The 24626-nt window shown below is 45.8% G+C and overlaps 1 protein-coding gene across 3 annotated transcripts in view; it reads left to right on the forward strand.

Annotated features, from left to right (window-relative positions):
* The window catches only part of znf827 (zinc finger protein 827), a 51096-nt gene that overhangs the window by 18767 nt on the left and 7703 nt on the right, over positions 1-24626 (forward strand). For all 3 annotated transcript variants that reach the window (XR_003891721.1, XM_029851522.1, XM_029851521.1), the window contains exons 3-11: positions 1720-1892; positions 2067-2556; positions 8780-9052; positions 15943-16185; positions 18471-18525; positions 18614-18714; positions 21631-21768; positions 22911-23082; positions 23734-23900. Coding sequence is in view for 2 of the 3 variants with exons in the window: in XM_029851522.1 (XP_029707382.1) it covers positions 1720-1892; positions 2067-2556; positions 8780-9052; positions 15943-16185; positions 18471-18525; positions 18614-18714; positions 21631-21768; positions 22911-23082; positions 23734-23900 (1812 nt within the window). In the remaining variant the exon portion in view is untranslated. The remainder of the gene's footprint in view (positions 1-1719; positions 1893-2066; positions 2557-8779; positions 9053-15942; positions 16186-18470; positions 18526-18613; positions 18715-21630; positions 21769-22910; positions 23083-23733; positions 23901-24626) is intronic.

The raw sequence follows: 24626 nt of genomic DNA on the forward strand, positions 1-24626 counted from the left end.
TTTTGCAATGGAAGGGCAACGGCAAAAAACCCCCAAAACAATGGTCTCTTTGTCGGGGTTGAGTGGTGGTATATCAGGTTTTAGCAGTTGCCAAAATCCTGTCAGAAAAAGCGCAGTTCTGCACTTCGCTGACATGTTTTCTCTAGTTTTGTAATGGTTTTCTTCTCACTTCACTGGCGCTGAAGTAGCATGGAGCATAGCCATAGCTTAACTGTCAACCGAGCAGAGAACGTGGCCGAGAGGAAACAGCCCTGGCTGGCCTTCCAGTCTGGGAAAAGGTCTGTGGGCTCAATGGGGGGTTTAGGCTGAGACCTCGCTGCCTTCCCAAACCAGCTCGTTTGTGCTCGGATGTGCACGCTGCCAAAAGGGGGCTGTCAGTGTGCGCTCTGCACAGTGGGGAGCCCTGGAGTCCATATCCATCTTTGCAGCCTCCTCCTGGCTTCAACCCCCACTAACCAGAGCCCTCTGCACTGATCAGCACAGCAGAGTTGAGGCCAAACACATCATACTTTCCACTGAGTGGATACAGATGCACACACATTCACACACACACACTAACAGCTTGGACTCACTCTCATGCACCACCTCTCAGTAACTCACAAAGGGCCATGCAGTATTTCTGTAAGTGTGTACTCCTGCACAGACATGTAACCCAAACAAGGGTCCACACAAAAATATCACTCTTTCACAGGACGGTCGAAAGAGTGCACACTCTTTCTAAGTAGGCATTTGCAGGAACAGAATGTTTTCAAGGAGATGGATGGGCACTTTTCAGGGTTTCTGTCCCAACCCCGCCAAATCTAAAATGGCTGGATCCAATTGACTTCAGACAGATGAGGCAGTCGATGTAATATTGTGTGATCTGCATGTTAAAAAGGGGTTCCGCTCTAACCCTCGAAGCGCCAAGGTCGAACCGTGATGTAAAAACGCAGGTAGTTGTTTGGTCGCAGGACTGGGGAAAAAAAATGACCTTGATTATTGACTGTCATGTCTTGTTTTATTGTCCCCTTTTCCACCATAAAAGTGCACCGTATTGTTGTGCATAGTGAATGTAAAAGAGGTGCTTATTCTGTTTTTATTAAACAGGGTGGTCGTTACGGGGAAAACATGCTTAAAGTATTAAAATCACGGTCCTATCCTATGCAGTTCCTGTCCCCTGTTCTGTTTCTGCTTTACTGAGCTCAACTCGGAATCGGCCGAAGTCATTTTTGCATTGTGATCCCGTGCAGTGCTCGGAGAGGTTGGGCCGCAGATGGCAGTTTATTGTTGCAAATAGGCAGTCTCGAGGTTTTACACCTCAGGTCAATGAATGGCTGAGCACAGTAATTTCACCAAACACTGATTACCAGATGTTTTTCATGGAACGGCACTGGAATACTTATGAAGCCATCCTGACAGCCTCTTGTAGAATTTGTAATGCAATCATGCCTCTTTCTAATAAGACCAATTAAACGGTAATAGATGCTGGATATAAAGCCAAAAACAATAATCAGGTGTGTGAGTTTTAACAACCATTGTTCTACTGATTCTGTATTGTACGCCTCTTGATATTTTTAACCATTAGTTGTAGAGTAGTTGTTTCCAGATCAATGAAATAGTCTATATTTAGAAAGGCATATATAGTAAGTATATTTTGGGAAACGGTGTACTTAAATACCTGCTTTTAAAGCTCCCTGATTGCTTCCTCTAAGTAATAACAATGTTCTCTGCACCACCCAGGCTCCCCCGAGGATGGTGGAAAACCGTTCCAGTGTCCTGTGTGCGGACTGGTCATCAAACGCAAGAGCTACTGGAAGAGACACATGGTCATCCACACAGGCTTGAAAAGCCACCAGTGTCCCTTGTGTCCTTTTCGCTGTGCTCGCAAAGACAATCTCAAGTCCCATATGAAGGTGAGGCAATACTTCTCATCCCCAGATACATCATTTTTATTTCACGCTTATTGTAACTGCCAATGTAATTGCAAAATTAAAGGGGGGGTGGGGGGTTAAAAAACACCAACATCTCAAAGATGGGGGAGGGTCCACACAAGCGAATGTGGAACTAGACCTTTCCTTTTTCTCCAGGTACATCAGCACCAGGACCGGGGCGAGACCTTTCAGTGTGAACTTTGCCCCTTTACCTCATCCCGACATTTCAGCCTGAAGCTCCACATGCGCTGCCACCAGCACTTCCCCCGCTCAGAAGTCAAGGTGAAAGAGGAGCTGACCACCGACACGGAGGGCGAAGGCTCCCTGATGGGTGACAGCGGCCTGGCAGACCTGAGGGGGACAGAAATGTCCCCGCTGCAGTCAGACACTCGGCAGCAGACGTCGCCTCCGGTCGAGGCCTCCTCCAATCACATCCACATCAAGGAGGAGCCGCAGGAAAGGGATCTCTCCGTGCTCTCGCCCTTCAGCATGTGCAGGGACCGTCCCAACAGCAGCGCAAATTCCTTGGATCTACCAGGCGTGGGGATAGGAGTCAGATCCAGTCCCAGTGGTCCTACCGCAGCCTCCCTGTTCAGCCCCGACATCAGTACCAAGACTGCCACTGACCTGCTTATGAAACTTTCAGGTCAGTTGAGTTATTGTTTAGAATGGAAGTTGTATGTATATCGGCAGTGTGGTTAATGTCAAACTTAACAAACTGAGTTAACTCCTCCAAATGTTTCAATATTATTTTTTTTTTACCCAAATCCTCTCTGTAATTTGAAACCAGAAAATCTTTATATTTAAAACCCATCATGACATTCACAGCGGTCGGTGCGGCCGTTTTTATTGTTACATTGTGTCAGAGGATTACATTAAGTTATTTAAACACTGGGCTTTAGAGTTCTTTTTTAAAAATGTCCATATGCAGTAACGTCAGACTTTGTGTCTTTAACAAATACAAAGACAAACGGTTTGCACCAGCTTGACTTTTCTGATGCATAATTGTTGTCTTTGCTTTATTGTGCCGTTTTCTCTACTTGACTTTGGAACTCCAGTGAGTGAAGTTGCACTTTTTTCCCCTCAGCGTTTCACTGCTTTTGCACTTGAACGTGAAGACAGGCGTTCTGATCTTAAGCTCAATTTCATCTCCCCTTTTGCCTTAAGTTTTGTTTTGATTCTCCGCTGTCACCAAAAATAACATTTGTAAGAAGTGTAAACAGTTTCATGTTTATCTTTCCAGGTCAAGGCTGCAGTGTCTGTCTGCAAACTGTTTTTTTCAAGGATTTTAAGACAATGGGAGAAGACGTGAATAGACGGTTGTAACGTTTGACAGTTGCTAACGCATAATTGCTTTTAAAGGTTTTTGAGTTTGTGAAGATGTTTGAGTGGGGAAAAAAGTTTGCACATGTGCCAAAACATGCTGCATGGGTCATACAGACATCTCCAGACACTTATATTTGAGTTGTTGTTTTTCAGGCTTTCAACATGATGCATATTGAGAATATCAGACATGCCATCACTCCCGCACAAGGATAGTGAGGACCCATGAGCATGTTAGGGAAGTGGGACATAACCTTTTAGCCTTTTCACAACTATCCAAGTCCATGCTTGTTTGTTATTACGAGCTTTGACAGTGGTATTTTGTAGAAGTAAATGTGTTGCGGATGGTTAGTTAGTGGAGTATTTGACACTTTTTGTCATTTCTTTGAAAATAAGAAGCCAAAAAGTGTAGATTATTCCACGAACTAACCATCCCAGTCACTGGATGCATTAACTGGTATAAACTACCAGAACTCTGATCAGTTTATAGGCAGTTCTCAGGAGTAAATGTAGGAGATCTAACTGATTTTGTGGCACCTACCCCGTGGTCATCACAAAAGCGCACAATGAACAACTGCTGCAACAATAGAGGTTCTTCATGTAACATAAGGACATTTAAAAAAAAAATATGGCTTAGAGGCGCTTCGATTTTAAACTGATCCATGAGGATTCTGCACGTGAATGCCAGCCTGTAACTGTGCATATTATTCGAAAACATGACTGCATCTGTGCCATGACATGAGCAGCATATAGGCTTATTTTCACTGTCAGGAAATATGACTCTGTCTTCTTCGATTATTTATCAATTCTACGAAGAAGATCTCCATCTGTTGGCAAAGCCCAATTCTTTAGTTCTCTTGTGCAAAGTTAAAGACCCTCGACAGCTGCCCGGTAGCTAACCCTAATGCCCCCTGCTGTTGGCTACTGATTTCGATCCACTGAAACAATCAGAGCCTAAGTGCTCTTCTCAAGGCACCTCAATGGTACAATGGTTTTTTTTTAGTGATTCCTATTTTCCTCCCACACCTCATCTCTTGTTACAGGATTCAAATGTGTGAACAATAACGTCCGACATTATGCAAAGGCAGGAAGACGATGCATTCGCTGTAAACCAAAAGCAGGGTCAAGATGGCGTCACCAACTCGGCTGGTTTTAAGAGGAATGCTATTTGCAAAACGTGCTGCACAAATTCCAAGTGGGGGAGAAACTTTTAATGCCCTTCAGGAGTGATACTTGTTTTATTTTATGTTTTAGGATAGTTATGTATTTGTCTTGAATTCCTTTCCCCCATTTGGGCCTTTATGGAATTAATGCGGTGTAGCTGGTCACCACCTGTGTGTGATTGTTGGTCATTAAGACACTAATATTTTCCATAAACTGTGGAAAAAGTATTGTGTAATTTACTTTCTGCCTTTGATTATGGGCAGAATCTTCTTAACCTTTATAAAGTAATGATGCAGCATTATTCGACCCAACTTTGGAAACGTGCTGCTCTAAGGTGCACAAAGCCCGTGTTTAGATGCATTTCACCATGTTGCAAAATATCAAAGGCAGTGTTTGGAGGCAATGGCGAGATTGATAGAAAAAGGTGGACTGAAGGTTCAGCATCAGGGTCGAGGCTATGCCTGCCACTCTCCTGCTTAATACAGCGTAATTAGATTGAGATCTTGACTGACGATGGGAGGGAAAAAACCCTGGGAACATTAGATTAATTAAAAATTTATGCATAATTCATAATTAAAAAGGAATTTATAATTTGAAATGATTATCGCCCTCAGCACCATCCTGTGACCCTGCCAGGATGCACAGGGAATGGGCAGACTTAGTTAACTCCCCCTCAATCTCACATGCCCCGACTCCACATGGATGCCCCCTGGGTGCCAGCCGCACTTCACTCCCAGACTGCACAATCAAGCCAACGGAAGTCCCAGGGGAGCCAAAATGGCTCCTCGCAAAGTCATCCAGTGTCAAGTGGCGGACATCTTAGTCAGTGCATCGTTCAAGGAGTATGGTCAGATATTTTAAGAAAATCAGGATGAGGATGTTGAATTTGAGGAAATGTCGATGAGTTTTAATGAATGTAGTTTCTTTGATCATAGAGTTCTGCTTTTTTTATGGGTGTAGTTAAATATAGAAACTAGGAAGAACTGGTCTCAGATCTTGCTACGCAGCAGCCTGAGGTGAAGTTCCTCTTGGGACCTTTAGACTCCATTTCTTTTGACCTCCAAGCACACTCCGATTGAATGCACACAGGAGCGGCTCATCCCCCTGCATTTACGCTGCTGTGTCAGTGTCTCAATCCCACAAGGGCCAGGAAGAGGGAGCCTTGGAGGAGCTGGGGCCGTACATGAACTTGGGAGATGGAAAGATCGAGAAAAAAAAGGAGACAGATAAAATGACAGCAAGCGGGGCAGAAAGAGGTAAAGAGGGAGTTGCATCGAGTTCCCCGGGCATTAAAAGCCAGTGAACTCCTCCCAACCTCTGATATAATAAGCATATCCTTTTTGGGGGGTTGCCCTGCTTTCCATTGAGCGTTATACTGATATCCTTTGATTTCAATCCTTGCATGCTGCCACAACCGGTAGCGATCCAGTGTGATCCACATTTTGATTCAGAGATGAAAGCCACCGGGGCACTTTGAAATTCACAGCTCCTTCCCCGTGCCCAGTGGACCCAGAGTTAATAATGACAGTGGGCACTGCACACCCTCCAAACATCAACCCCCTTCACTCCCCTGCTGCGGTGACACAGGCGCGACGAGCTTGACCCCGGATGGGTGTGAATAATTGGCATGCAGGGGGTTGTGGGAGGTGTTGCATCTGTCAAGATGCATCTGCAGTTGTCTTATTTATCTGATCCTGGGAGAGCATTTTGCATGCAGCGCCCCCTGCTGCGGCAAAATGGATCTCAGGCATTGTTTATCAAAACTCTGGAGTATTTTTAAGGGTATTTATTCCATGTTATTAGACATTTTCATATCAAGAGCTCAAGAAACACAGAAGCACACCCTTAGAAGCAAAGAGTAATTTGAAATTTTGGCCCCAAGTCATGAGATGTATTTAAAAACTTTTAGTTTTCTGTTTGTCTTTATTTAGTTCTGATTATTAGTGATGCGTGCCAAGACAAGGGCAGGCCTTTTTGTGAATAACCTTTGGTTGCTACATCCCACTGCAGCCATCAGTATTACTGCTCGGTGTCTAGCACACTGTCAGCTATTGTTGGGTTCTCAACCTGCCCTGCCGATCTCTGTGCCTTTTTTTTTTCTCCACCGTGATAAAACAGCAGCCAATTGTCAGAGGGGGAGCATGCCGGCGTGACAGAGGTGGAAAGCTAATGAAGTTATTTGACGGCAGTTCTAGCCACGGAGCTAAAGGTGAGGCGGAGTGGACAAGCGCCTGGCAGCGAGACGGATGAGGCACGCGAGTAAAGCGTGGCGAAGGGGAGAAAATGGGCAAGGAAACGGCAACAGTGGCAGGTGTCAGATGGGTGTGATGATACGGAGACGAACTGATGGCGGCGTTAATGCTGAGCTGGAACCAGCCATACAGTACCATGCATAGGAAGCTGACATTGGCCTTGATACGTCCTCACGCGGGCAGGAAACTCAGAAGAGACGCCCAGTCAAAGCTATCCCATTAGCTCCCCAAATCTCTGCTCACTTAACATGACGCCTGGCTGGAGACCAGGTGCCTTTGCTGCCACTGCTAACGTGAAATTTGGAAAGGGAATGTAAGCTGTGTCGTCAGTGAGCCATCGGTTTAATGGAACAAAAATATGCCGATTATACTACTAAATAATTCATCGGCTTCTGTAATATGGATTCTAGGTGGAAATGCATCCTATTTATAGCAGCAATCCAAAAGGTCAGTGAAGTCACGTGGTTGTGTGAATGTGACTCCCAGGGTTGAGTTTGTCCTTGTTAGGCCAGAGGGGAAAAGTTTGAGAACGTGCTAAGAGCTGGGTTGCGTCTGTATCACTAGCGTGTGTGTGCAGCCTAGACTTGTTGTAATACAGTCTGGCATTTCTGTCTGATGTATTTACAGAGAAATGCCAGTGTGGTCAAATAGGATAGTGTATTTTTATGTGTGTTTGCATGGTGGTGACCAAGTGTGCTGTCCCTGTCTGATCCAACATGGCCCAACACGCTTCTAATTAGAGGACGTCCTTCCAGGTGCTGACCAGGTTATACTTAGCCTGCCTGCTGACATCAGATGGTGTGACATTTCCAGCTGGTGCTGTGAGCGACCCCGTGCCACTGCCCCTGAACTTGAAGGTCACCGGCAGCCTCCACCCCCTCCTCTCCCTGACTTCCCCCTAACTCCCCCTACTCCCCGCTTCATACTGTACTACAGAAGCAGCCCACTACAATGTTGCCTTGTGGCACCGCATGGGTGGCCAAAACGCCAACACCTGTCCCCCCCTTTCAACCCCGTATCCAGTGTCCCCCCCAGCCCTCTGTCCCTTCAGCAGAGATCATCATTAATCAGAGAGACTGTAGCCGTCACAGATTGATGATGCGGGCAGGGGGCAGCAGGCCTCTGGTCGTTTGAGATGTTAGGTGAGGCGGTAGGGTGAGGAGTGGAACGGATCTCTGCTGGGGCCAGAGGACACTGGACAGCGGACTATCCAAGAGTGATAGCCTTTGTGTGTTTGTTTTCTGATTTCTGGTTTTTAGTCTAGCAGAGGAAATGTTATATTTTTTTTCTTCAATTTTAAGCACTTGTTAGGTTTCAATATGAAAAATCTCTTTTTTTGGGATGTCCCAGGAGACACAGGCATTTGCCCGGTCTTCTTTTCTTGGCTGCTATCGGAAGTTTCTCCATGTCTAATTATTAATTATTCATCATAGGCAGATAGGATGTGGCCTAGTTTCTCTTGAAGATGACTTGAGCGGAGGGATCCGTGTGACGCTTCGCTCCTCAACCTAGGCTCCATCCAGCAGAGCTGGCTGATAAGGATCTGCTGATTGCTATCGTGCTCGGCAGAAGTACAGAAATAATTGTATGTCCTTACGCCCGAAGAGGGTTCAGACAAGGTCCAGGCTGAGATGGGATGAGGAAATAAGGATTAATGCGGAACAGAGCAATAAATTCAGTGCAAAGACATCAGTGGGATGGGGAGGCGGAGGGAGCAGCGTGAAGTCAAAAAAGAGGAGAGAAATGACTTGTGAATTTGTTGCTGATGCCCTGAAGACCGAAGGAAGAGGACAGTCATGAGGTTGCACCCACTGTGTTGGCCCACACCTCACCAACTGTGGTGTCAGCTGCAGTGACAGCACTGTTAAAAATCACTGTTGGCCACTTAGTCGTTCCATATTCATTTGCAATTTGGTCACAAAAATCTGACAAAACTGTCACTGACGTTTTAGTATATTGCTGTAAAAAAAAAATAATAAAAAAAAGGATATATGGAATAGTGTTGCTGAGATATGGGTAATCAGCGTTCTTATTTTTGGCGCTAGCAAAGATTTTAAAATGTCCCTTATGTTTAATTTAAATCATTGTACTCTAATTTATTAATTCATTCCTTCTTCTTTCTGGCTGCAGCGGCTAACCAGAGGGAAGCGCTTAAGTCTCCATTCCACCTTAAAGAAGAGCCCAAAGTGGAGGAAACGCTGAGCCCCAGACCGTCGTCTCACTCCCACAGCCAAGTCCAACCAAGTTTCCCTGCGACTTTCTGCCAAGATGGGTCAGCAGGAACTGCAGCAACCTCAGAGCGACCAGGCTCGCTGAAGCCAAGGGAAGGAAGCCCTAAGAACAGCCTGTTGAGCCAGGATATTAACATGAAGGTTGCCTCTGAGCTGCTGATGAAGCTTTCAGGTACTTCTTTTATGCGTTCACATCACTCTTGGTTTTAAATGCATGTGATGCTGTATATTTCTCAGCTTTGTGTTAGAAAAACACATACAAATGTTATAAATTTTCCCCCCTCACCTTCTAAATGCATTTTTTAAAGGTTGCAGATCAGCACATTTCAATCCAGATAGGTGCTGTAAGCAAAACTGTTCAGTTTTAACTTGAAATGTGCGTTTTGCACACCTTCAGGGTGGTTTTGTTCCTCTGAGACTTCTGGTCCAGATGGTGTCTGTGGATCCTTGATGATGAGATGTGGGGAAAATGCCTTTACGCCTGTTTTTTTGGGTTTTTTTTCGTCCTACTTCTCCCCATCTTTGCGCACATGGTTCCATGTGATTATTTTTCTCAAACACATCTATCTAACGTGGCTGCTTTTGACATCGTTTAACTGTTCTCATGACCTTCAGAACAAACTCAAAGGCAGATCTGATTCTCCTTGTTCTATTTAGGCTTTTCAGCTATGCTGAGTATAAACATCAGCAGCCACCGCTGCAACTGCTTCTCCTTCACTGTCTTGAATTAACCGAACTACTTCAGTTACTTTATTTACTTCGATGATACAGGAGAATGTGGATTAATGTGCTGTCATTAATCCACATTAATGACAGCACCCGTTTTGCTTATTTGCATAAATATAGTTTGTTGTATTGAGATTCCAGAGAATGGGGTCCAGTTCAGGTGTTGTTCCATTGTGAGTCGCTGGATTGCAACTCTGACAGCCAAGAGTGGGATTACCTGTAGGTATTAGTTTGGTCCAGTAGGGCTGCTTCCCCCATTAACATCAGAAAAATACAGGCCATTTTCAGCGAGAACTGAACGTCCTTAAAGTTTCCACAACGAAACACCAGAGGATAATATTTTTCTGGTGTTTAATTACCATGCAAATCACAGTCTGATGGCGGCGCAGTGGGGTGTAGAGCCGTCCTCGGCTCTCCATCCCGTGCCAGTTTGTGCATGTCTGATAGACACCTCACACACCAGTTATCATTGTTCTCTCTGGGCTGACGGTTGCTCACAGTGATTCATGCTGGCTGCGAGCTCAATGGTACTACACGTGTGCTGCTCCACTGCCTGCCCCCAGGTCACTCTTCCCCGAGCCCGTGTGTGCTTTTGTGCGAGTATTTTGGGAAGACAAAAACGATATGATTACTACAGTAACAAAGCGGGGGGGGGCGCTATTGGAAATACAATTCTGGAGAATCTGAAAAGAATCCAAGTGACTAACTGATTCTTACTACTCTTATTTTCTGCCTTTATTATCCCTCCAGCACCATCGTTTATGCAGTTTTTAAATTTGATCCTGCCTGCGTTTGTCCTCAAGTTGCATGGCCAGCATGCATCCACTCCCATCACTTACACTAGCTCCGCAAGGTTGACCTAGGTTAGGGAAAGATGCCGCAGCGTTCATCCATCCGCTGGCTCCCTCTGCCCCCTCACACAGTCCTCGGAGCGCAAGTGCCGTCCATTGCCATGGCAACAGTGGGGGCGGTAGATGGAGAGGGCTGTCTAGAGTGACAGCCTTGACAAGAGCCCGGACCCTCAAATGACCCTGGGGGGAAGGGAAGGAGACGGAGATGGCGAAGAGGAAAGGAGAGAGCCAGGAAAAGGTCAATGCCAATCCAGTCACGTGTGATTATGGTCGTGAGGTTCAAGGGCGTCTGCACTCCAACCTCTCCCTGTCCCCCCGTAAAGGGCAACACAGGAGCACAGAGACACCGTAAAGCTTCTTAATAGAGGACAGACGTAGAGGACACGAGAGTTTTAATCAGTCATTTGTTTAAAGGTGCCTGTTTTCTTAGTAGAAGTAGAGAGAGCTCTCTGCGGCTCATTCCTGGACTGGACAAGACATGCGGGGTGTCATTATTCTTGCATTTTGTGCTGTAGCATGAATTACATCATCTCTTTAACTGGGTCACCCCCCCCCCCCCCCACCCCCTTTTCTTTCCCGTCCTTATCAAACATTGGTTGGTCGCCTTGCAGGGGGCTACCTCCCCCACATCTGCTTAAAACCAGGCTGCTGGTGTCTGGGGGCTAATTACACCAGGCTAAATAGTCCCTGGCGCCAGAGGCTAACGTGTCATAACAGATGGGCAGTGGTGTTGCAGGACAAGGAGAACATGACGTCAAAGGAAGGGAGCGGACTCGTCCGGCGGGGTGGGGGTTGGTAGCTGTGGGGGTACAGGGCCCAAGGTGCAGCCCTAGCAGACTGGCATCATGTGGGTAACAGCCGTGCCACCCACTCACCATCCAGCCACCCTCAGAATAGGTGTGAAATCACACGTTGTACTTGCTTAAACCATATCTCATTCCTAAGGAACAGGCCTCCCATGCCTCTGAGGACTCGTTGCAGCCTCTCTGTCATCTACTGTGCTTGTTAGATTTCTATTAAATGCTTTTTCTTTCTGGGCCCTTTTTCTAATATGCACATTTTGATTGATTGAGCGCTTTATCTCCACCAGATCTGGTGATTGTTGCTGTCCATTACAGTGTAGCAGTGGCCAGAGCAGTTTGAGTGATAATTAATGCCATTTATAATGACAGGAAGTCAACTCCAACCAGCATCCCTGCAAAAGAATGCCTCCGTTGACTGACATGCCATGTTTTGTCAGTCCATAACATTAACAGCTTTTTCAAGAGTTTTCTTGATTTTTTTTTTTTTTTTTTTTTTTTTCTCTTTTTTTCAATCCCTCCCCATCATTTTACTAGTGCTTCATTTTTCTTTCCTTCAACACACAGATTCAATGTTGTGTTGTGTATTTTTTGCTTGAGGTGCTCACAATGAATCACGGTGCATAATGGTCCTGCGCTGGTGAAACGCTTATTGTGCATGCCCACCTGCCTCGCAGGTAGCTGCAGAGGTTGGTCAACGGCAGTGAAAACATTTCCTAAACACTAACACCGCATATTGTAATGGATTCAAATGGGCTTTGTGACATTTTTGCATAAATGCATTTTCATATATAACGCTATTGCTGCACGTCGTAATGATGATGTTCTGAAAGAAAACACAACCTTTTTATTCCTTTTTAATGGCCAGTTAACACAAACAACTCGCTCTGGCTCACTCGTCTTAGTTTAGGACAAAAACACAGTGGAAGGTGTAAAAAATCTATCATAACAACTGGGTGCTGGTCGACACCTGTGAAGTGACAAAGGGAGAAATATATTATTAAATAAGACACTTCTTTAAAGAAGACACCAAGCAAAGGGAGTGTTGGAAATGTATATAATATAGCAACCCTTATATTTGTATTGAACATTATTTATTCTGGGAAAATGAACTGAGTTCCTCCAAAATAGCACATCCCAGCAGACTTTATAAGCAGGTATTGAGTCTGGCACAACTGTACAGTATTACTCTATGTTAAGCTCTACACGACTCTGACAGTTTCCTCATCGTGCCCCCTCACTGTGGCCGCTCGCTGACCTCTCTTACTCCCACCCTCCCTACTCCACTTTTTTTCATCTCTTCTCATCACTGCCGATGGTTCTCCGTACAGAGATGCGGGGCTTATCCCTTTCTATCCTTGATTTTTACCTTCGCTTCCTGCGTGTATTCCTGTAATCACACATTATTTTCGAGTAATTTCCTCTCTTTTTCCCTTGACCTTGCGTGATAAGAAAGCAGCCAGTTTTCAGGCCAAACGCTTTTGCGCAGAGGCCACTTTCAAAGGCACGCATCTAGTTTTCAAGGAGCTGTTTATCAAGCACGCGGCTCTGGATGATTCAGATGTAGCCACGGCCGGAAGAGAGCTGGTTGTGGATCAATTCTACCAGCAGCTGCCTGTGAAGTCTGCAGGCAAGGCTGCTGTGGCTCCCACATGACATGCAGTCTCCACACTGCTGCCTTTGAAGCGCCTGAACTCTTCACCCCTCTGTCTGAGCAGGTCGGCAAGAGAGCAGGAGAATAGAGAGATTGAGATAGCCAAAGAGAGGGATGGGGGGGTAGGGAATGAGAGATGTGGAAAAACAGAGCAGGGAGAAGGGTAGGCCGGGATCACGGGAAGAGGGGGGATGGAGGTGGAGACGTTGTCATTTAGGCTTTAGCCATTCCTCATCTGTCTTTTCCTCCCACAGCTCTTTTCTCTCATCCCGTCCCCCCCCCCAACCCCCGGGTCTTCTTTTCCTGGCACTGTTTGACAATTTCCTCCCTGTCTTTGCCTCTCCCTCCGTCTGACTCACCGTCTCTATGTCAAAGTTCCCGTTTTTGTGTTGCATGACAGCAGTGCAATAAATTGACTCTGTGTGCATTAAATCACTAATGGTATGTGACTTTTTGTCTCAAGTGAAGTTGCAAATCTCTCCTGGCTCTGTACCCTCTGACGGCATATCTTCAGCAGAACAGGCTGTCACGTCCCTACAGATTGAAGCAGACACCTGAGGTCAAAGTTGATCACTAAAAACATCGCAAAATGCTCAGTCACTTCCATTTGGAGTCCAAAGCTGAACAGAAGTGCATATGTGTAGTGCTTTAAGTGCATTCAAATTACCACCCTCCCTCATTATAAGATTCAAACTCTTTGTAAACCTGCAAAGTACCCGTTTTTTTTTTTTAATCAGATCTTGTCTTTCAAAGGTTTTCCATTAGCTTCTGTGGAACCATGCGACACATAACCACTATCTATTAGCAATTGTTTAAAAACCATGAATCATAAGTACGGAGCGTAGAGCAGTTATATTGTATGTCAACAGCCAGAAGGGCAAGGACACTTGTATGTGCTTTAATATTCTTACCAAACAAAAAGCAAATTTTGGTTGAAACTGTCAATGAACGCCGTGGAAACGGAACCTTTAAACCTTGGAGGCAAGTAAATTTAAAGCCGCCTCTTCAGGATAGTGTGATATTGTTCAGGTGTTTTGTCATATTTGTGTCAGTGCTGCTCTACTGGGATTAGAAGGAGCCGATGAGATCAGTGTTTTATGCAAAACGTGATGAACATTACAGAGCCAGTTCAGGCCCTCCTTTTTCACATCAAAGCCACGATTGACACTATTTGAATTCATGCACTTGTGTTCTTGTGTCCATATCTTTTGGGTGTTCCTTCAAAACCTTGAAAATACATTCTTCATTATCATAGATGATGGTGCCTCTACTTTCTCTGTATTCCTTTTATAGGTGTTCGTTCCGTGTAGTTTGCGATGAAATTCCAGCTTTCTTAGCATATGCCTTCTCACAATGACTTACATTTTTTAATGACAACAAGGATCTCATGGTATATCACAGAGAGGCATGGGCAATATACAAATCTAACACTTGTGTGGCATCAAAGCGTTCACAATCGCATGTTTTATTTCATGTCATGTGATCCCTCCTAAATCCATATTAGGCCCTGTGTACTCCATTTGTCCACTCTGTGTCTGACATTAGGTTTGCGATCCAGTGACGGAAGCTGGCGTGTCCCCTGGTTGACCCTGACCGAGCGGTGCCCCCTACCCCTCTGCTCTGCCCCTCCATCCGCCTCTCCTAGGTTACTCTTGGCCAGTTCTGGCCACCTGATTAAGGGATTAGTAGGACTGATGGTTGTCAGTGTCTCCCCACACGCTGGCTACTACCATTAAACCAGACACCTGGACCTTAAGACGGAGGCACGGGGGGGTTAGTGTGTTAACAATAAACAGTAGCACATGTACAGGCAAACACTGATTCTGTAGATTACCCCCCCACCCATGGATGCACGCATGCACAATACAGTAGACTGTAGGTTCAATCTCAGTGTCTCACAGGGGCCTCGTTCAAAAGAGATGTGGGGAGGGGTGGCAGGGTTATCACAGGGTTACTGCCTTGTATCTCTCTCCCTCTCCTACTGCTCTACTAACCATTCCAACCCAACCCCCCCCGACATTTCCCAGTGCCCTGCCGAATTCATATATGCCATAATCATGCTGAGTTGCCATGTCAGCTGCGCCGTGTCAACCCTGCTGCTTTGTCTTGCTCTTGTTTGTCAGCACGCTGAAGAGCTGCCTCCTGCCATCGCTGCAGTCAACAGATAAGATGTCTTTGTATCCACGCAGATTTATCATTTCTTTTGTTTGAGTTTAAAACCTCCCAACAGTTGTAATTACAGTTTGTTTCTTAGTTGGCATTTAATGCACTTTAGCGGCTTTCCTGTTTGCACCGTTGAGCTCCGACAGCTCATGACCTCCCAGTGCCCTCGTGCCCTAATAATTACATGACAAGATGCTAACTGGCTCAGCTTGGCTTTAAAACTAACGCTCGAGTTCTGCCTGATGTTTGGATTTCGCTGTTTTGGCCTCCAGTTTGTTCTTATAATTTGGAATATATATAAAATGGAATTGTATCCAGTGTGTTAAATAGCTTCATTTCCATCAACTGTAGCCATTCATTCCACAGTACTGGTGACGATCAATAATCTCATTTATGTTTATTTAATAACTAAAGGCTGGTAATGGCCCCTTGGGATGGTTGTAAGTAAGTGTTGCATGTGCCTTGGGACCTGTCCTGGGTGTGTTCCCACATCTCACCAGGTGACTGCTGGGAAAGATCCCAGTTCTCCTGTGATCCCAATAGGTAATTAGCAAAAGAAACTTTTCCACAGAAAAAGTGGAAAAATAATGTGAACAGTGCACTGTGTTGATTCACAGGATAAATGGTGGTGGGTTTTTTTTTTTATTTTCCAGTCATACTGCTGCGCCCCACAACCGTCAGGAGAACTCTAAGGCTTCTAAGAGGCCGAGGGGCAGTGAATCAATGTAAAGATTATGAGATCTCACTCTGTCAGCCTGGTGGATTGTGCATATTTCACACTTGTGGTTGGTGTGAACAGCGCGAAGTATACATGTTGATGCACCAATGTGACATAATCTTTGTCTTTTTTTGTAATCATGTCCTGCAGAGAACAACAAAGACACCCATTACCAGAAGGTGAAAGTGAAGGCAGAGCCGATGGAGGTGGACCCACCCTCTGCAGAACTCCCCCCACCTGCCTCTCACCTGCTGGCTTTCAGCACTTTAGGGGCAAGTGAGAAGAGTGAGCCAATGAGTAACCTCCCAGAGACGCTGGCTCGTCCCCAGAAAGACCTCTTCTCCCAGGACATATCTGTCAAAATGGCCTCCGAACTCCTGTTCAAACTGTCAGGTATGTCGGTTCGAGGCATCGCCCGTGTCCTCCCCCCTCCCGGCAGTGGTGCGGCGCGAACCTTGGGAAGTTTATAATGCTCCCCCGTAAAAGCCACATGTTTTCATTTGCGCTCTCTGGCGTCTGCGGAGTCGAGCCAAGGATGCACGAGATGAAACGAAATTGTGCTTTTTACCTGCGTGGCTGTTAAAGTGACATTGAGGCGGCCGATAGCTGTTCATTTCGGTAGATTAAGAAGACTGTCACCCACCCCCCACCCTCCGGTTTTATCCGGTCTGCGGTCGCTTCAGATAAATTCCATATAGAACAAGATCTGTTAAAAAACAAAATGTGTCTCTTGTTCTTACACATATTCACACATTGACAGTCTTTCCCACAATCTCTCCCACTCAGTCTTGCTGGAACATGGTTCTACACTGACACGGGTCCCCATGGGGAGTGGTGTCTGCACAAATTCCCCCCCCTCTTGCCTCCCTTCTCTCATTCTCTCCCTCCCTCCCTCGACTCGTTTTCAGACATGCCGGCTCAAGCACACTTGGCTGCACACGTACTCCCCCCTGCTCCTCCCTTCCCTCCCTTTACATTTCTCCCGTGCGACATCTCCATGGCAACTTGGAAAGAGACCTCTGTCCTTGGCGAGCAGTGTGATGGAGTGGGGTGTTCAGGGCGGGGTGGCGGTTGTAGTGGCGAGGCGGGGGGATAAGGAGGGTAGAGAGGGCAACAGGGGTACATGGCGTGCCCACCCAGGGAGACCAGGGCATTGCTGGCAACAACATCCCCCCCCCTCGGAGCTCGGTTTAGATGGGGAGGGGGCTGAGCAGTGGACTGCTGTCACACAATGAGCAATCAATATGAATTACCCAGAGCGGTAGGACCTCAGAGGCGCATCAGTAGCAGTGAGATAGTTGCAGCTTTGAAATTCACTTCAACGCATCGCCTTGAATCTCACACATATGACTCCATTCTCGTGTTTTGCATATGGTTTTCACCGCATTACTCTAAGAGAACCGGTCCACGCTCGCAGCAGCCGCCGTTAGGAAGTCAGCTTCTTTCTCAGCACGTTTAATCACCACTCGATTGCCTCCAAAAATCCTTTGCATTCAGGGAAGGATTTTAGTTCACAAACCGCCCTGCGGGACCAGAGATGACTCCCTTAGAGGCGACACTTGAGATGTATGTATACAGAGGTGAACTGAGGTGGTGGCTTTTTCTCCCGGCAGCCTCGTGACTAACGCAAGTGGTTCTTCTTTTGAACGTGCATAGATGAAAGAATGAGTGTATGAATCAGTGGCATCACATCCAGCATTTATTAAATGCAGTTTTTAATTCATGCTTCCTTACTCGTCCCGAGAGGAGGCGGCGTCGGTATCCAGATGGAGCGTCAATGATTTACATGCACCGTCAACATAAAAAGATGGTTCGTGTAGTTTCTGTCGGCAGATAAGGAATCTTTAACAAAACACGCACATAAAACTATCAGTGTCGTTTTTCACAGCTTTTCAGCTGCGGGGCTGCGAGAACGACCTGGAACACGCGAGCGCAGAGAGGTTCTTATTTTATCCGATGTTGGACCTAAATCCCAGAACCAATGATGTCAGTCTCAACGGCTCCGACTGAGGCAGCGAAAGCTTTATCCGGATGTCCTCAACAGCTCACAATCAACCAAAACAAACCCGAAACCCCAGCAGCACTTTTCAGCAGTCGAGACGAGAATTATCTAAATATGCTAGTGCAGATTTATCAAATCTGTACTTTAATGCGGTCCAGTCCCAAAGAGATGGATTTTAATGCCAGGTGTAAAGGGGAGCAGACACACATGCCATCTGGGTAGTCTAACACCAAACCCTACACATTATTTTTATATTTGTTTGTGCATTTCATCATGCTGTTCGTGTTGGGCTTATTTTCGGCCAACAGGTCGGCGGGCCCACCACAGAGACTCCCTCTCCTCCAGATGGCCGGTACACTCCTGCTGGCATGTTGAACCTGTGATTTACTAGAACAAGTTAAACTTCAAGGATTCAGCATCATATAGTGCTTGTGTCTCTGCTGTGCGGGAAGTTTATGGACCTGCTTCCTAACTTTTTTCCCCTCGGGTGAGACACAAACTCAGGGCTTGGCAGCGCTGTTGCCTGCAGCAGATTCAAAATCTGAACGTCGAGTGAAAAGTCTTTCACACTTGACCTCTAAACTGCCGTTGTCATGCACACACATCAGCGGTTTCCACGTCATCACACAAGCACACATAACTGATCCTGTCCTCTTTTTTTTTGTTTGTTTTTTAGAAAAGGTCAGCAAATCCAACAACCACAAAGACAGTAACATGGTAGGAATAAACAGGTAAATATGTAACATAAGTCTATGATGACTAATATTTTAATGTTTGGCTGACTGGACACGTAACTGTGTGTTGTGTGTCGTGTTTTAGTCCCTTCCTGGACGAGTGCTTCAGACAATCACCCTTTAACTCGCGCTCCAAGAGTTCTTCCCCGGCAGAGGCTGGCTCGTCAGCCAAGGCAGAGTTTCATGGTAAGAGCTATGCACAACAAAGCCACACTGACTTTGTTTTTGGTTCATCTAGTAATTTTTATCCCAGACTTGTCACCAGAAGAGCTTTCCTTAATATTTTACAGCGCATAAAGACACTTTCTGAAGACTATACGACCGAGTTAACCATCTTTGCACAAGCTCCCTCCCCTTCCTCTCCAGTAAATCCCCCTCTCCTTTAGTTTTTCCAGCTCCGTCTGTCCTCTCTGCAAAATTTCCCAACCTCTGCCCAGGGCATCCCCATCTCCCTCTCCAGGCTTCTTCCCTGGCATCCGAGAACTTCCCTCTGTGTTCCTGTGGCAGTGAGAGATCCAGAGGTTAATTAGCTTGTGCCAGCTTCACCTGTCCCTCTGCCAGTTAATGAAAATCTGATTGGCTTCTAGATGTCAAGAGTGTCCTGGAAGTTAATTCGCCCGGCCCACCTCCCCTTTCCCCTGTGTGTTTAAGCTTAAGAGCCAACCTCTGCTGCCAGCAATTTTATTGTTGTGCAGTTTCACTCTTTTCTCTGATTCACGTCTGTCAAATTTTAATTTTAAAATTGTTTAAATTGCAGCAAATTGGAAATAGTTTGCCTACACGTGTCACTGTTTCCACACGTTGTCGTCTCTTCCTCCTTTAGATTAGGCCCAATCTTACATTTCTGGTTTTTCTTTCGGCTCTAAAGTCAACACTTGATCTCTTAACCACTTCAGGAGCCAGGCCACCGCCTGGCTGGCTCAATCATTAGCGCCTTTCCCGGGTCGGCGCCTTGCGTGGCTCTCCCGACCGAGCCGTCCTCTCATCCCACGTGCAAGTCAGGATAAGTTAAGAATAAGAATAAGCCACGCACGGACAGCGACCGCAGAGAAAAGAAGCGGGGATGGCCCGTTGTAGTCGGATATCGTCCATCACGGGAAGATGCCGGCTAATGTAAGAGGTCAGAATGTCTATGAGCTGCAGGCTGGCTGAGGTCGCTCTAACTGATGTCTGCTGTTGTGACACCTTCACCACCAGGGCGCCTTTGCTCTGAATGAAATGTCACAAATGTGAGATGTTGCTTCTCGCTGGTGTTTCACGCTTCTCCTCCATTTCTGAGAGAAGCCAAGCGGCGAAACGGGGCAGATCTTTTCGCTGCCACGTGTTGCTTTTATAGTTTAGTGCTCAACTAAAAATGCAGCTTGAGCTTGTTGTTTCATCAATCTGCCACAAGACTGGGAACACCTAGTGTTCATTTTCAGTTCTTCTTGAGATGAAACATCAAATTTACTGGTTTAAGTCACCTAAGAACAATTTAGCCAATGGTCATATCAGCAAAACTGGATACGTTTGATCCATCTTTTGCAGTATTGCTGATCTGTGACACACATTGTTTAGGATTTTAATGTCACATTTTGTGTATATAAAACCAGTCAAGCGGCTTTTGCAGTTTCTAAAAAGTCTAAAATTGTTTCCGCTGCTGCTCTCTGCTCTCCTCACCTTTGACTGACACTAGGAAACTTTTCTCTGGAGGCTGCACGACACCAGTTCCACTTCTGGGGTCCTTTACAGACAAACATGTAGCAGAGTGGACACACACACGCTGTAACCCGTCAGCTGTTGTCCTGTATTCTACTGTGTCAAGGAGTGTTGTTGTTGTTTGATCGGGCATATAAATGGGCATTTTGTGATTGTTCAGATGAATTTTGCCACCAGCTTCTGGCTCTAAGAGGAAGAAATTGAGCAAAAGACTTTGAACGCCTGAACTCAGGAATGAATTCCTGTTTTTTTCTAGTGTTTTGCAAATCCAAATGCTTTGACCAAGGTCATTTTCTGTGGTGTCTAATATGTAGTACTTGTCCTAAATTACATTACCGGGACTGTTAAATAGTACCCCGTGAATTACTCTGCCCTCTCTGTGCTGTGGTGCTTAATCCAAAGGAGAAACCTTCGATTCTTAAGATTCTATCGAAGCACGTCTTTATTTCTTTGATTAATGGGGGAAACAGTGGCACAGATGCACTGAGGAGAGCAGCAATAATATGTGTCAACTGTAGGTGTGGGATTGTGGAGGCCTCTGTGCCGCCAGCTAACGGAGGCAACACGGGTCCCGCGGATGAACAAATTAGCCCCACAGTTTCCTTAAGGGAATGGGATTTTTTTGATTACATGTCAGGAAATGTAATTAAGTAAAATGAACAATTGATTTATACCTTTTTTCCCAGATCATTTAAATCTAGTTTTGCTATGCGGCACTTTTTATTGTGCCGTTTTGCAATGTCTTAAAGCAGTGTGGTAATAAAATGCTTGATCCTCCCAGTTTCTAAAGCCTAGAAGGAAGTCTTATTTTGTTTGTCTGTGTTCTCTTGTTGTCTTTTCTTTCTGCTCTGGTTTTTGTTCCATCACCTTACAGCCTCTCCTGCCTGTCGGTGTAGCAGGGTGGAGGCCAGGAGCAGAGTAGGTGGTTTGCAGCCTGATTAGCATGGAAATCTGCGCCGTCTCCAGTAATTGGATCTGATTGGTGGTGGGAGGGCATGCGAGCACCTTCTCAGAATACTGCACAAGCGTCGCAAAGCTCAGCTGAAAAGAACTTAAGCATGTGATCGTTTTAGTCCACTTTTTGGCAACATTTGTCTCGTGTTGGGGCCGAAATAAAACAGCTCACAGGGCAGTGTGAGAATGAGACCTGATTGCTTCAGGACATCCTCACGGCCAGGTCCAAACAGGAAAGGTGCACTCGTGTCCTCGTCTCCTCGACAAACGCTACGCCCTAATCGTGTACGTTCCCGTCCCTTCCTAAGTGTCTAAAGCTCAGAACAGAGCAGGATGCTACGCTTTTGGTGTTACGCCTTCCTCATTCATTCACACTTAGGTCAAAGGAGCTCAGTGTGAGGGCTCTTTCCATCAAAATGAAACTGACGTTTAGCTATTTGTGCGGTACAGACTTGGAAAAGGACGACGGAGAGCCCGGCAACGGGATCGCCCAGTGGAGACTGAACGAACAGCTCTTCCCGTGCCCCGTCTGCGGAAAAGTGTTTGGCAGACAGCAGACTCTCTCCAGGCACCTGTCCCTGCACACAGGTGAGGGCCCCAGGACAAGTATTGGCCTCAGTTTGGTCACATGTAGGCATTAGCTGCTGTGATCGCACTGCCCAAACTCAGTAAATAAGCCTTTCTAGACTAGATTACCCTCCCTTTAAAGAGATTACTACTGTGATTAGACTCACTGGGAAAACTGCCCGGCTAATTAGCCAGATAGAGAGATGTCTCACATAGTTTTTACACACACATACACATGATTGGTTTCCCTCTTTCCGATACACCCTCACACTCCTATAGGGGAATTCCTGCAAACAGGGCTAAACTTTGACCCGATTAAGGCCTTTTCGGTCCAGGCCCCTGTTTTTGTCTGAATAATCTGCTAACATTGTTAATCTGCTAACAATGCTAACTTAATAGAAAGTGGGATATGAAAAAATGGGAGAAAATGGATTTATAAATGATATATTCCTGTAATTATTTGGTTTTTCAGGGGAATTTTAATAGTGGCCTGAGTGAATAATCAAACAATCAAACAGGACTTTATTGAGATTTCAAACTAAATTACTGCTCGCACAAACGGACGCTCTCTCGTGTACCAAATGCCCCCACACAATTGGACAGCCTCTCACATTTTGCATACACACACACCATCTGATGGCATTGGCTGTGAACAGCTTGGCCACACCACAGAGAGCAGAAGCAGGGGCATATGTCAGTGTGATGGTCTTTTTGGTTTCCCCGGCGACATAAAGGTTGCCTGGCTTCATGTCCTTAGGGCAAGTGGTGTGTATGCACATGTGCGCGCGCTTCTGGGAGCTGGAGGGAGGAGATGTGTTAATATTGATTTGGTTTGAGATTTTAGAGACTTTTAAAACAAGTTTCTTCTCAGAAAAATGTCCAAATCTAATAAAACAGCCTTTTTTTGGATTCGCGTCACATCTGCAAGAATAGGAAGGCACTTTGCTGGAAAGGTTAACTTTGTCAGCCATCCCAAATATTTTTTTTGTTCCTTTTTTCCCAGGATCAGAGTTATATTTGGGGTCAGCTGATGGTGAAGCACAGTTAGGCTTTAAGTAATTACATTTAAGCCTGCTTTCAGAGCTCAGAAGCTGCTCCCACCTTCATATAATATCAGCTGAGGTCATGTTTACAGTAACCTGAGTTCCTGTGTCTTGTTGCAGAAGAGAGGAAGTACAAGTGTCACCTGTGTCCTTACGCAGCCAAGTGTAGGGCTAACCTCAATCAGCACCTGACCATCCACTCTGTCAAGCTGGTCAACACGGACGCTGAGCAGATCGTCAGCGCCGTTACAGCCGACTCCACTGAGCGCAAGAACTCCCCCTACTACTACAGGTACAGAGGAGGGATCTGAACACAACCCCTTTGTCCCACATCCACTCTGGATGCCGACTGCTCCGGTTTGACTTTTTTTAATCATTACTGTATTGCACACTGGCATCCATAATTCCATTTGGCTGTTGCATCTAATTTTAATATTGTCACCGTAACTGAGATCTTGAGGATAAACTCATCACCTCCTCCAGATGGGTTTATTTAAGTCTGGAATACAGAATTCATGCACATAAATGGAATACAATATTCCTAATTATGTTTTAATTAATGCTCCATTGATAAACCCACCCTGGTAGTTTCCTATATTTTGATATTTGCCAGGAAGGAACAGGGCAAAGATTCCAACTAGAGAGGACGACGCTGTTTTAATAAAAATGATCTAGCCTGTTTGACAGCATTTGAGAGGTGCTCATGTAATTTCACCTAAAGAACGCAGCCTAAGCATATTCGTTTTTACCCCAAACCTGAAGAAAAACCAGCCAGTCATTTGGTGTTGCAGCAGGGGAATTAAAACCTTTTAAAATAAATGCTTTTACAGTGGTATCACTCACAGTTTCTGCAGCCTGAATGTATCATTGAAGCCGACTGCCCTACCCCCCCTTCTGTTATTTTCGCCGTCTTCATTCCACTTCCTCTCTCTTCTCTGTCCAGCTGCCATGTGTGCGATTTCCAGACGGAACTGAATGCTCAGTTTGTCAGCCACATGTCGCTCCATGTGGACAAGGAGCAGTGGATGTTCTCGCTGTGCTGCAGCGTCTGTGACTACGCCTGCATGGAGGAGGCCGACATGAAGAACCACATTAGCACTGGACATGCAGGTACGGCGTCCCCACCGAGCGGCATTGCTAGGACGGCATTTACAGGGATTTTAGCTGATAAAATGTGGACAAATTCTACTTTTGCCTCTTTAAAAACTGTCTCACTGATTAAAACACGGCTGGTTTCCAATCAGTTTTCGTCAGAAATCGGTGCAGCACAGAGAAATCCACAAAATGTCTGTGTCCTTGCCCAGAACCACATTGACACACACACCCGCGCGCATAAATAAGCTGCACAAACTGTTACTATTAGGGAAATTAATACATAAACAATTTATAAATAAAGTACATACCTCTGTAGAGAGTTAGTTGGCACAGGTTTTAATCCATTAGCTGCAGCTGTATCCTCCACTGTTTCTGGGAAAGTCGCTGAACTTCCCTTTAAAAGCGTCCAAGCTGTGGCTGCACAGGTCTGGGGGCAGGTTAAAGCTGCTCACACAGCTTCTCGCTTATTTCCCCTCACACTTTTTGGGATGTGACATTTAGCGTTCCTGTCAGAATGCATTAATTATCAACAGGTTTAGCTTCTCCACAAAAATCTATCTGGATATTTCAAGATTTCATTTGAGTCAACATTAACTGCTTCAGCTCAAGGCTTTTTGTAAGGCAGTTGTGGGTCTGCTGAGCTGACGGGTTGAAAAGGGAAAGAATTTTGGTTCACACGCGAGCCTCCTGCAGTCGACCTTCTCTGGTCGCCGGTGTGAACCCCTGTTGGTCGATATGAGG

Source organism: Takifugu rubripes, chromosome 17, assembly GCF_901000725.2.
Source record: "Takifugu rubripes chromosome 17, fTakRub1.2, whole genome shotgun sequence".
NCBI lineage: Eukaryota > Metazoa > Chordata > Actinopteri > Tetraodontiformes > Tetraodontidae > Takifugu > Takifugu rubripes.